Source organism: Solanum dulcamara, chromosome 5 (assembly GCF_947179165.1).
Source record: "Solanum dulcamara chromosome 5, daSolDulc1.2, whole genome shotgun sequence".
Taxonomy (NCBI): Eukaryota; Viridiplantae; Streptophyta; class Magnoliopsida; order Solanales; family Solanaceae; genus Solanum; species Solanum dulcamara.
In genome coordinates, this window is record NC_077241.1 from 21,887,075 (window position 1) to 21,900,331 (window position 13,257).

The window sequence follows — 13,257 nt, forward strand, 5'->3', positions numbered from 1 at the left end:
ATTGTTATAGTTGTATATGATAATAGTACCTTTGCATGTGTCTCCGCGAGCTGAGAATTGGCAAACATCATAAATGAAATCAAGTGGGTAACTGCTCAGACTTCACTACAACAACCTTTGCTATTACAAGGGAGGTTGAGTATAGCGAAGGCATCAAAGCTGTAAGGCTTTTATATAACAAAAGGGTGGTCCACTATAGCGAAGGTCATAATTTTCTTTTCATCTTTTAAGTTAGTTTGCCTCCCAATTTTGGTCAGAACTTAGAATTCGATCAGAGGACCCCAATGGCGATTTTTCAAGACTTAGGGCTTTTCTTTCTCGAGGTAAGTGATTCCAATCCATCTTTTATTTCGTAATTTCTTCGTAAGGGTATGTTCTTAGTAGAACTTTGCGGGTTAAACCCTAGGGCAATAATTGCTAGGGCATTATGTAAAGTTAGGATATTTATGCATGTTGTTAATTCATTTCCCTCGAATTCAATTTATTTAAAATTTATTTTGTAAATTTAAAAAGGTATATTATAAGGCAGGCACCTACAAATTGCTCAGTTGGTTAAGAACCTTTATACACGACCGGTAGATCCCGATTCGAATGGGAGAAAGAAGTGTGGAAACACTACTAAAAAAAAAATACATATAATTTACTAGACAAGAAAGTTTTGCCGCGAAGTCGCTTGATCGGAGTCCTGTATCTGCTAGTAAGAAACCCTTCCATCCCCACAGCATCGCCGGCGGGGAGAGATAGGTTAGAATGTCGGAAGGGAAACTCCGTGGGGAACCACATCTCTCCGATTCCCTCATTCCTCGCCTTCAACAGACCCTGACTACATGCTCTCAAGTAAGCCACAAAACACACTCGCACGCGCACACACAGACTTTCTCTGTATATCTACATAATTATTTACAGCCATATCTTTAACCTCAAAACATTGTTTAATTTTCTTATATCTTAGTTGATTGAAGCCGGTGACTTTAGCAATTCCGATGGATTAGTCACCGGGCTTGCCGATTTCCTTACTCCGATCTCGGTCTCAGTGGTAGAAGAAGCATCAGATTTGGATGTAGAGAGAACATCATTCGAGATTCTTACTGAAATTCATTGTTTCATAAGTTCACCTTCGAGAAACCAGGTAATTCCGTCAAATTTAGTTTTTTCCCCTTTTACTGAAGTAATAAAATTGGAAGTAGAAGTGGCTTACTGTATTGTTTGGCAAAAGTTTTTTGTGATGTTTGTACTTTGTTGCAGGAAGTTATTGATGCTTTGTCGTTTGAGTTGCCCAAGGTAGTATGTAAATTTGCATGTGCATCGAACAGATGCTCGGAGATTGCTGAACATGTGGTTGGGCATCTAGTTAGTATGTGTTCTCCGCGTGAAATGCTATCTATTCTTTGCGAGGTATGATTTTTTTCTAGCTCTACATTGATGGTTTTGCCAATATCTTTCTTTATTGGAGTTCTTTATAAAATTCTGCACTAGATTGTTCAGAATCAGAGTACTAAGTGATTTCCTGCAGAGCATGTCAGCAGTATGCTGCCATGTCATCATCATCTTAAGTAAATAAATGTGGAATTAGCGTGTTTAACATTTCTCTTATAAAGAGCTTTGAACGGAAGAATACTGTTGTGTCTTTGACAATTTTATTGTGTAGCTTGTATCATTCTACCTAACTTACACATTAGTAATCTGGAACCATTTTATTGAGTGTTGGATGCCAACTGTTCAAGGTGATTCTATACCAATCTCCATTTACCCTCATTCGATTGCTATTTCTTAGATAGGAGAAATTCCTAAGAGAGTTAGCAATTGATTTGTGAAATGAGTTTCAAGTAACTTTCATGTAGATTCTAACTTTAATATAGTGGCTGATTAGTGAGAGGCTCACTTAGTGCATTTTTTTGGGGCTCACATACTGTAGTTTAAAGATAGTATACAATGCTCACTCTCTAGGTTTGTGCTTTTAAATATTTTGTTCTCCGTTTTTATGATGGTCTATGTTGAATTTTTCAGGCATTAAGTTCTCCAAGTGAAATGTTCAGGGTTCCTTGCTATTTTTCTCCTCTTATTGGTGGCCTTGCCAAAGGTAATCCATAATTTTATTGATTGACAGTTAACTGTTAGACTAGAAAAATTAGGTTAAAACTGTGTAGTGATATTAGTTAAGATGGTAAAAAACGGAAATTTCACAATGTTATTGCTGAGTCCACACCAGGATATTGGAACTTATTCTAATGCCAGAAATTAGAAGTTATGTCTGGTATACTCCTTGTATGAACTCTCAAATGATTTAGGCGTTCCTAAAACAACACAATTATACTCTAAACTTGTAGTTGATACTCGTGGAATCTGTGAGCTCCTGCAATGCTTTATTTGTATTTTCTGGTTTTTCTTAATAATGAGGATTGTTAAAACTTTATTAATCCCAGGTACCATTTGAATGGTAACTTCTGTTTCTTCCCCTTCCCTTCATATGATGGAACTGACAAAATTGGGAGTCACATACTAAAATCCAGCATGAATGCACTTGGCTTGCCTTTTATCCTAGTGGTTTAGACCTGAGTGTGTTTCTATAGTATCTAAACATTCCAACTTCATTCCTGGAGCTATTCCTCTTTTGGTTATGGAATGAACTGAGAGTAATAATTGTGGATCTCTTAGTACTGATGGAAGAACACAACTACAACTTCAATATCCTAGATTGAGAACCTGATTCTGAATAAGAGAATGCTATGACAAAATGTACATCTGAACAAGAAATACTAATGGATAAAAAATGTGAGGTTGTGGAATTTTATATTGAATTGGAGGCTCCTGTTTAAAATTCAGGAAATTATTTAAGAGGGATGTTAAATGCTTTAGTTAGTGTCTTTTTGGGAAAATATCATAGAGAGAAGGCCAAACCCATCGGTAGCCCCTTAAAGTTGGCACCAGGTTTCACTTAGACACCTTAAGTGGGCAATGTTCATTTTAGACACTTCATGTAGGGTTTCGTTGTGTCATTTTGACACTTTTTGCTGACATGGCAAAGTGAGTGTGATACACTCAATAATAGTGTGTGAAGGACTTTATTTAGCTATTTTTTATTTTATTTTCTCTTCTTCTTCTCCATTTCTCAAGCCACCGTCTTCCACCATTTTTCCAAGCTTAAACTCCTTCCATGGAGGTCGAATTTTTTATTCAAATCTGTTTTTAAGCTATTTTTTTCTTCATTGTATTGCTTTTCTAAATCTGCCATCACCTCCCTCCATTTTTTTCGGTGGAAAAATGGATATCAACACCCCTATTTTATATTTCTTCTCTTTTTTTTTCTTGTTCTCACCATCGCCATTAATTTTATCATTATCGTAAGAATTTTTTAATTTTAAATCTTTTTCAGATTTGAAAATAGCACTCACCATCATCTTCTTCTCTTTTCTTTTCTTTAGATCCAACAATTATAATTATGAAAAAAAGTGAAAAACTAAATCTAATGAAAATCCTAAAATGAAAAAAAAGCAGAGAATAAATTGGGGGTTCGTGAGAATAAATTGGGGGTTCGTGAGGCACTGGGAAAGTTTGGGAAGAAAGGAGGAAGGAGGGGTGGGGTAGTTGTGGTGAGGTTTAGAAATAGGTATTTTTTAAAATTATTTGTGGTTGAAATTTAGTTTTTTTCTTATAATGTATTTTTTAAATATTATTTTGCACTCAAATGCCACGTGTTTTTTTTAATTAGTCATAGTATCAGGTCATTCGCGAGTGTGTTACACACACTGTGTAATTTTAGTTGATTGTTAAATAAGTGTCAAAATGACACATCGGGACCCTACATAAGGTGTCTAAAGTGAATATCGCCTAGTTAAGGTGTCTAAGTGAAACTTGCTGCCAACTTTAAGGGGGCCACCGATGGGTTTGACCTAGAGAGAAAGAAGAGGAGGCTCTTTGGAGGATGAGAAATATGGGAGGGCCGTAATGGAACCAGAGAAAAGATGGAATGGTGATTGACTGTTGGAGCACCTCATGGAACAAGAGAAATCTGGAATATTGTTGTTACATTAGCTTGCTACAGAAATATGGCATCAAATGCTTAATGTGAAGGAAAGGGAATTGCTTGAACTATGCCACCTTCCATCAACAACTCATGCAGTGTTTGAAAGCGAGAAGTAGTAGAAGGGACAAGTTTGGGCAGTGAATACTTGTGCTGTAATATGGATATTGTAGACATAGAAATGTGAGAGATTTTGAGTGTCTTGATTTCTCATATCTGTGATTGGAGCTCCCAAACTTTCCTTATTTATTTGTTGGATGACTTTTTGTGGAGAGGACATTTTAAGTAGCATCATTTTTCCATGTATATCTCCTTGTGCACAATTATTTCCTTTTTGATAAAAATAGAAAAGTTACTTATCACGCTGAAGCAAAAAACTTCACAATTGTAGAGCAAATCTAAAGATAAAAATATTAAGTGTCAGAATTCTATTCTTTGGATGGTTCAGGGGAAGATTAGCGATATTGAATAGAAATCATGGAGATATTCTTCTCATTCTTTTAGGGGTCATTGGTTTGGATACAAGTTATGATGGGATTAGTTATGCTGAGAGTAGTTTTTATTGCTTGTTTGGTTTGTCATATTCAAAATTATATTTATTGCATAATTTCTAAGAATAAGTTGTTTTTTACAAAAATACCCTTCACCGTATTTAGTTTATTTTTTACATTTTCTTTGCAAGCTTTAGTTATTCATTTTTAAAAATAAAATTGCTATCTTAACTTAAATATTTTTGTGTATGCGTTTCCATGGTTGTGCCGTGTGTTTTTAAAATTAGACCTTCATCTTATTTAAATTAAAAATAAAACTTTCATCTTATTTAGCTTTCGATAAAATTTTCATCTTATCGAAACAAGATCCATTTCCAATAATGAAATAAATTGAGAAAAAATTATGAATAATAATAAAATTCACTTAATAAAACTTTCATCTTATTTAGCTTAAAAATAAATCTTTCATCTTATTTAGCTTAAAAATAAATAAGTTTGTTAATGTAAAAGAAATTTATTATTAAAATTATCTAAATTTTAAAGTTATCTACATTTAAATTGACATATAAAATATAAAGTGAGTAATAAACTATTTAATTAAAAATATGTAATTTAATAGTGGAGTGGATATTTTAAGAGAAATCAAAATACAAATAAACATAAGAATTAAACAAATAAATTTCCCTTTGGGGTGGCCAAGTGGTTTGGGCTTGGGACTTCCATGTTGGAGGTCTCTAGTTCGAAACCCCTTGCCATGTGAAGTAACACAAAAATCAAATGTGTTTTTTGTGATATGACATATAATGACGGAATATTTCGTCACAAGAAGTATCTTATTGGTGGTTATAAAGATGTTAAAGTGTGTCTAAAGGTCCCGAATAGTGTGAAAGAAGAAATAAAAGAGTATTTTACGAAAAAAATAAATTTAAAACTCAAATAAATCCTGAAGCATCCATGTTTAATCTTGTTGAAGATGATGAAATGGATGATGAAGTTGAAGTGAATATGCCAATGGGGCCTCCCTCAAAAAAGAAACCTTCAACTAGTGAAAGTGGGTCATCCACCGCTAGTAATGTCTAAGGTCCTCTTAATCTCTATTTCTCGCAAAAACCAAATGAAAAGTGAAAAGGTGGACCTATTGATCTAGAGGCTTCTAGCAAGATTTCACGGGATCGTGCTGTATCTGCTTTTGCTAGGTGGATGTATGATGCAGGGTTGCCTTTCAATTGTGTTATGTGGATGTATGATGCAGGGTTGCCTTTCAATTGTGTTATGTGGATGTATGATGCAGGGTTGCCTTTCAATTGTGTTAACTACACTGAAAGTTTTGGTGAATTCATTGAGGCAGTAGGCCAATATGGCCCTGGAATGAAGCTCCCCACCTATCATGAGGTAAGAGTTCCTTGTTTAAAAATAGAGGTGGAAAAGACAAACAAAATTGTAGAAGATCATAAGGTTCAATGGAAAACGTATGGTTGTTCCATTATGATGGATAAATGGACAGCAAGGAATGGGAAAATGATCATCAATGTTTTGGTGAATTCTCCAAAAGGGAATGTGTTTCTTGAATCTCATGATGCTAGTGACTCTTCTACTGATTCTAATAAGATGTTTAACTTGTTTGAGAAGACTATCTTGAAAATAGGCAAGCAAAATGTGGTACAAGTTGTGACTGATAATGCAAGTGAGAACAAAAAGCGGGTGACATGTTGAAGGGAGTGTTCCCACATATTTTCTGGACTCCTTGTGCTGCTCACTGTATCAACTTGATGTTTGGTGACATTTTCAAAGAGGCCCCGTATTCTACAGGTGAACTTGAGTCTTGATATTTAATGTTCTTTTTTAATCTTCATGTTAGTTTTCTTACTTATTAACTATTAAATTTTTTTGAATAGCTTTTGGTAAGGCTGTTAAGATACATTCTTATATCAGTCAAAGGGCACTGTTGTTGAATATGATGAGGAGATACACAAAGCAAAAAAACTTGGTAAAACCTGCTAAGACAAGATTTGCAACAACTTTTTTGACATTGCATAGTTTTTATATGCGAAAGAAAAGTCCGTGAACCTTGTTTATGTCCACTGAATGGAATGAGAGTGTCCATGCAAAAGAAACTCTTGGGAAAGAAGTTGCAAGACACATCATTAGTCCATATTTTTTGAATGATACTGTTCAAGCACTTAGAGTTGGTGGTCTTTTAGTTAATGTACTTCGTATGGTGGATGGGGAGAAAAAACCACCAATAGGCTACATTTATGAAGCCATGGATAGGGCCAAAGAAAGTATTGAAAAGGCATTCAATTATGATCATAGAAAATATATGAATGTTTTCAAAATCATTGATGCAAGGTGGACGGATCAACTTCATCAACCTTTACATGCAGCTGGACATATTTTGAACCCGGGGCTCTATTATATAAATAATGAGATGAAGACTTTAACTGAAGAAGTGTGGTTGGGATATCATGCATGTGTTGAGAGGATGATCCTAGATAAAACTTTGCAAGACAATAGGGGATGAGCTTGGGGTGTACATGAAAGCTGATGGCCTACTTGGAATTGAGTCGGCCATTAGAGCTAGAACCTTAAGGTCACCAGGTGAGCATTTCAATATTTAACTTTTAGAGCTTTAACTTTTAAGTTATTACATATTAACTTTTAAAATAATTCTTCTACAGTTGAATGGTGGATGCAATATGGTCATAATGTCCCAAACTTGCAACAATTTGCTATTAGAGTGCAAAGTTTAACTTGTAGCTCATCCGGTTGCGAGAGAGATTGGAGCGTGTATGAAGAACATGTGAGAACCTATATTACGTTATTACTAAATTAAATGGTATCTTAATTGTCCAAAGTCCTCCCATTAATTACTTTCTACGAATTCTATGCAGATTCATACTAAAAAGAGAAACATGCTTGAGTTAAAACGCCTGAATGATCTAGTGTTCATCAAATATAATAGAACATTGGTGCGTCACTACAATGCTCGCAATACCATTGATCCAATTTTGTTGGATAATATTGATGATGCAAATGAATGGTTAACTGGAGCACCCCAAAATCATGAAGATGAAGAAGTATACGAAGGAGAAGGTCTCACTTATGGTAATGTTGCTACAGCTAGTGGTGTGGAGGAGAATATTTATGGTTTTTGGGGGAGTAATATAAGGGGCAAGGAAAAAAGAGTAGCTACAGGTTCAAGTTCATGTTCAAATAGAAGTAGAACTCTTGTTCATGAGTCCTCCGATGAGGAAGAAGATGAGGACCAAGTAGATGTAGAACCCTTGTTGATGGCACTTCAAGAGTTTGAGGATCTTGTTGAAGAATATGATTTTTCTCTCTTTGTGATTTGGTTATGCATTTGCTTTATATGTTGTTACTTATGAGGATTATTGACTATCTAGTTATTTTTTAGTCTGTCTTTTGAGTTCTTGATTATTTATCTATGCATATTTTATATTTTATATTTTTATACTAAATAGCGCTTTTTTTGAAAAAAGCATGCGCTTCGCTTCACGCTTCTCGCTTCTGTGAAGCGAGCCCCCGTCGCTTTTTTCCGCTTCTCGCTTCTTAAAACACTGATCTTTCATTTAGAACATCTAAGTGCACCTTGAGTAATCATTAATGAAAGTAACAAAATACTTAAAACCCAAGGTAGAACTAACTCTACTCGGACCCCAAATATCAGAATGAAATAAATGGAAAAGAGATTCTGCATGATTATTACGACTACGTGGAAAAGTAGCTCGGGTGTGCTTCCCCAATTGAACATGACTCACAATCTAAGACAATTTGGACAAGCTAGGTACCTTCTTTTGAAGTTTGGATAGACTAGAATGTCCCAATCGTAAATTTGGAGTGTCGGAGAATGAACAAACTGTACTGGTTTTGTGAGAATTGAGATAATAAAGTCCTATCTAACTCATGCCCTTTGTCAATTATCTTTCCCGTGCTGAGGTCATGTATAACAAAGAAATCACTAGAGAATGAGATGAAACAATTTAAAGTTTTAGGCAAACGACTTATTGGCAGGAGGCTAAAGGGACAACCAGGGACAAAAAAAACATTATTTATAGTCACGGAAGGTAAGAGGTTGGCTTGACTGACTTCGGTTTCCATGGTCCGAGAACCATTAGTTAACGTAACAGTGGGAAGGGACTGGGAGTAAGTAATATTATATAATAAAGATCTGTTACCAGAAATGTGTTCAGAAGCACCCGAGGCCATGACCCAAGGGCCAAGTGTGGTGGACTGTGAGATACAAGCAACATGATTAACAGGAGTACCAATATGAGCAGCGTAAGCTATTGATGAAGATGTCTGCTTACTCACCTGATGCTCAAGAAAGTCATTGTATTCTACCTCAGACAAAAAGAACAATTTATTGGTGTTGGAGCCCACAAATTTAGTGCTAAACATATCGGATCCGAGAGACAGAAAAACATATCTATTAGTGTCCAAAAAATATAGTAAATTCTGGAAAAGCCTGAAGAATAGATGTGGAAAAAAATAGCTTGCTGTCTCACTGGAAAAAGTTGCTAGAAAAAAAAGAATCTGCCAAAAAAGTGGTCGGGGAACACCACTACAAGGATTCCGATCGTAATGGTGGTACTGGTATATGCACAATACCCCTGGAGAGTGTCGGAATCGCAAAACAATTAAGGTCTTGCTGGAAAAATGCGCAACAATTTTGATCTCTTATTTTGTTCTTGTTTCTCACAAAAGAAAGCTCTGATACCATGTGAGAGGAGAGGAGTTTGTGGGAGAACTCAACTTGATTATTCCCACAAGCTATTGAGGTTTAAATAACTGAGTTTACATGTCCTAAAAAGAAAAGGAAATCAATACAAATCAATACCTAATTAAAATAGGAGTAAATTTTAGGAGTAAATCAAGCTACTACTATATTTACACATGTTATATAGACTATACCTAGGATTCTAACAGGATAGAGAATGCAATTTTGTTTTTCTCTCCTAACAACTTCAAGAATGTAACCACTTTGTTCCTCATTCATTGACTCCTTTGTTAGTTCGGGTGAATGAATGTCACCATCCAAACAGTGTCGAAAAATGATTGGAGTGAGGTCCGATGTTCTTCAAACCGAAATTGTTTTACGTCTCCATATTCACACACACAGTAGAATCTTCACATACTCTCTACTTCCTCACATTGACTCTAGTGTACTCTTCTAAATAGTGACATCTACATAAAAAGGTTGAATGGTTGTGTTTTCTCTTTTGCTCCACAAGCTGCTCATTATCCACAACAATTGGTGGTTGGGCATCAGACTCCTCAACCTTTTTGTTCAAGTGAGCCTGCAGGCTGTGGATATCTAAAGTAAATTGGTTTACCTCTTGGCTGAATTGATTCCTCCTTCATTACACGTTTCAACCATTTTAGTGAGTTCAACATTAATCCCTTCCATGGCTTTTGTCTCCTCTGTTATCTTCTTTAGTATTAGTGCATTTTTCTCCCATATCTGCTTCAACATATCAAAAAGTTTGGCATCCATCACTTCATTACTCATGCTAACATCACAAACAACATGAGAATCATAATAGGTTCTCGGGAGAGGGGAGTAAGAGCTTGGACAACCATTTCAATGGTCATCTTTTTTTTTGACAAAAAATTCAATGGTCATCTTTACCACCACATATATTGCTAATATTTCACTCAAAGATTGGGAAGGTGCGAACCACCCATTCTCAGAAATATTTTGACAGTGTTGCCACGAGTGGGGTCCTCCATAATTCACACGAGGATCACCAAAATATGAATACCCATCAATCGGCCCATTTATATTTCATGCTGTCATGTCAAGAAGGGTAGAAAATTACATTACAGAAAATTAAAAATAAAATATTTATATGTACAAAAATAAAACTTGAAAAGATAAAAAGAAAAAGTTTAATCTAGATAAACAATTAACTTACAAATAATAAAGTGATTGCAAACAATCGAATGTCGAACCTACATGGGCTTATGATTAACTGTCCGCTAAACCAAACTAGTTTTGATTATTTATTCAAGCTATAAATTTTGAAGGTTTTATTTATGATTTTACTGAACTACAATATAAAGAAAATAACTAATGAACATAAATTTGATCAGCACTGTAAAAGATGAGTTCAAGGGTTATGGAACTTTACGTAATCACGTTATGTCTACACTTTCGTTATCTTGCTAAATACTACCTCATTGTTGACTCACAGGGTTGATATTATAGTCGTGGTCTCTCGAGCCTGTAACAAGGTTAATCTCATACCTATATTATTAAGTGATAACACTCATAATTAACCTGAACACATTTACATCTCCTGTATGGGAGCCAAGTAGGGCAAACTAGGTATGATTTCCATCCTAGCCGCAAATCCGTCCCGTAGGACGAATCCTACTCCAGTTAACCCACGTTCTATTTTAACTTCCTCCATCGCGAGTTCCATTAGCGATTATCCATTTATAGTATTGGTCATGAAGCAATAGAGTAGTATCACAAGATTAAAAGAACAACTCATATAATAACGATGCAACAATAGCTAGATAATGACATAAACGTTCATACTTTGGCCATAACCCTAGAACAAGGGAGTTTAGCCGCTCATAATTCGATTACACTTGCAAAGATACATGTTTCAAGCGAGAAATAGTGCTAGAATTAAAAGAAAAGTAACCCTAGAAGAAAAAGCTAAGCCGCCACTCTCCTCTGCTCCAATGTGTCGACTCCAATTCTCAATTCTTTAAAAAATGCATGAGTGTAGGTTTTTGTAATAGTGGGAAACACCTAAGAGGGCTCACCAAAATGAGTGGACAAAGAAGGTCAATTTTGGCCTTGTCTTTTCTGCCTCACTATGGGCTTGGCTCCGCGAAGCACATTCATGCGTTCTTCTCTCCACACCTCTTTTCATCCAACACTTACCCTTTTTGAGCATTTTCCCCACAAACCACAAAATACATTGCATTAGCTCCAAAACACTAAAATGAGTAAAAGTTAGGAGTATTTAGCTTATTTATTGTCAGAAACAAGGTATAAACAGGGCAAAGTATGGCTAAAATCTGTGTAAATATGTTTGTCATCAGTTCTGCTAATATTTTAGCTGCAATTTTTTAAACGCTTACAATGAGCTTAATGGTCTATAATAGTTGAGTTCAATAGGTACTTTTTCTTAGGGATTAGTGTTATGAATTGAGGCATTACTAGCTTTTATTATGTTAGGGGTCGTTTGATTTGGATACGAGTTGTGATAGGATTAGTTATGTTGGGATAAGTTATGCTGAGATTAGTTTTTATTGCTTATTTGGTTTGTCATATTCAATATTATATTCATTGCATAGTTTCTAAGAGTAAGTTGTTTGTTTACAAAAATACCCTCCATCTTAATTTAGTTTTCTTTTTACATTTTCTTTGCAAGCTTTAGTATTCATTCTTAAAAATAAAATTTTCATTATATTTAACTTAAATATTTTTGAAGGGGAGCCTTGGAGTAACTGGTAAAGTTGCTGCCATGTGACCAGGAGGTCACGGGTTCAAGCCTTGGAAACAGCCTCTGACAGAAATGCAAGGCAAGGCTGCGTACAATAGACCCTTGTGGTCAGGCCCTTCCCCGGACCCCGCGCATAGCGGGAGCTTTAGTGCACCGGGCTGCCCCTTTTTAACTTAAATATTTTTGTGTATGCATTTCCATGATTGTGCCGTGTGTTTTTAAAATTAAACTTTGATCTTATTTAATTTAAAAAATAAAACTTCCATCTTATTTAGCTTTAAATAAAATTTCCATCTTATTTAACTTAAAAATAAAACTTTTATCCTAGTTAGCTAAAAATAAAACTTCTATCTTATTTAGCTAAAAAAAAACTTCCATCTTATTTAGTTTAAAAATAAAACTTCAATTTTAAGTTTATTAAAGTAAAAGAAATTCTATTTTTAAAACTATTTACATTTTAAATTTGTCTACATTTTAATTGATATATAAAATATAATTTTTAAGTGAGTAGTATACTATTTAATTTAAAATATTATTTAGTAGTGGACTGAACGTTTTAAGAGAAATCAAAATATGAATAAACATATGAATTAGACAAATAAATTCAACTCATAATATATTCATAAATACAAATTGTACTTATAAAATGTAATTTTTTAATAGAAAAATATATTATCATAAAAACAACGATTGGTTAAGGTCGTGAATGTTATTATAAATGTTATTAAAAATTATATTAATATACATGAATGTAAAAGTGGTATATAAAAGAGTTTATGGAGGGTATTTTTATCATTTCATGTACTTTATCTCGGGATAAGTTATCCTGGGATTACTATTCCACCCTCAGGGAAGGATAACTTATCCCAGTACTAATTGTTAATCCTGGGATAAGTTATCCCAGCCTTTGCAACCAAACAAGCAATTTAAGGACACTCAAAAATTATCCCAGGATTGACCACTCTTATCCATCACACCAAACGACCCCTTATAGTCTTGATGGAAATGGTTTAGAGCTCCATCACATCATCCGTGACCACCAGCCACGCCTTCTGAAAGAATGCTATTGTGTAAACATAATGCTATTGTGTAACCATTTGGTCATGGAGCCTTGTTAGGTGTACTGAATTTGATTATAGCTAGAACCTCCTCTTTAAATGTATTTTCTAGCCAGATTTTGTCCTCTGTGATACCAGCTTGATCTTCACTCACGAACCGAAACAAGAACTGAATTTCTTCTAATTTAGAGATCTTTTTGTCC

General features: G+C 34.8%; 1 protein-coding gene across 4 annotated transcripts in view; it reads left to right on the plus strand.

Annotated features, from left to right (window-relative positions):
- Positions 1–587: 587 nt before the first annotated feature.
- LOC129889091 (aberrant root formation protein 4) overlaps positions 588–13,257 on the plus strand; it is a 31,301-nt gene continuing 18,631 nt past the window's right edge. For 2 of the 4 annotated variants that reach the window (XM_055964223.1, XM_055964221.1), the window contains exons 1-4: positions 588–837; positions 953–1,129; positions 1,246–1,395; positions 2,008–2,080. In XM_055964223.1, coding sequence (XP_055820198.1) covers positions 751–837; positions 953–1,129; positions 1,246–1,395; positions 2,008–2,080 — 487 coding nt within the window. In that variant the 5' untranslated portion in view covers positions 588–750. Of the gene's footprint in view, positions 838–952; positions 1,130–1,245; positions 1,396–2,007; positions 2,081–6,232; positions 6,322–6,407; positions 7,111–7,190; positions 7,313–7,403; positions 7,618–13,257 lie in introns of those variants that run through there. The other 2 variants (XM_055964220.1, XM_055964222.1) reach the window with 2 other exon arrangements.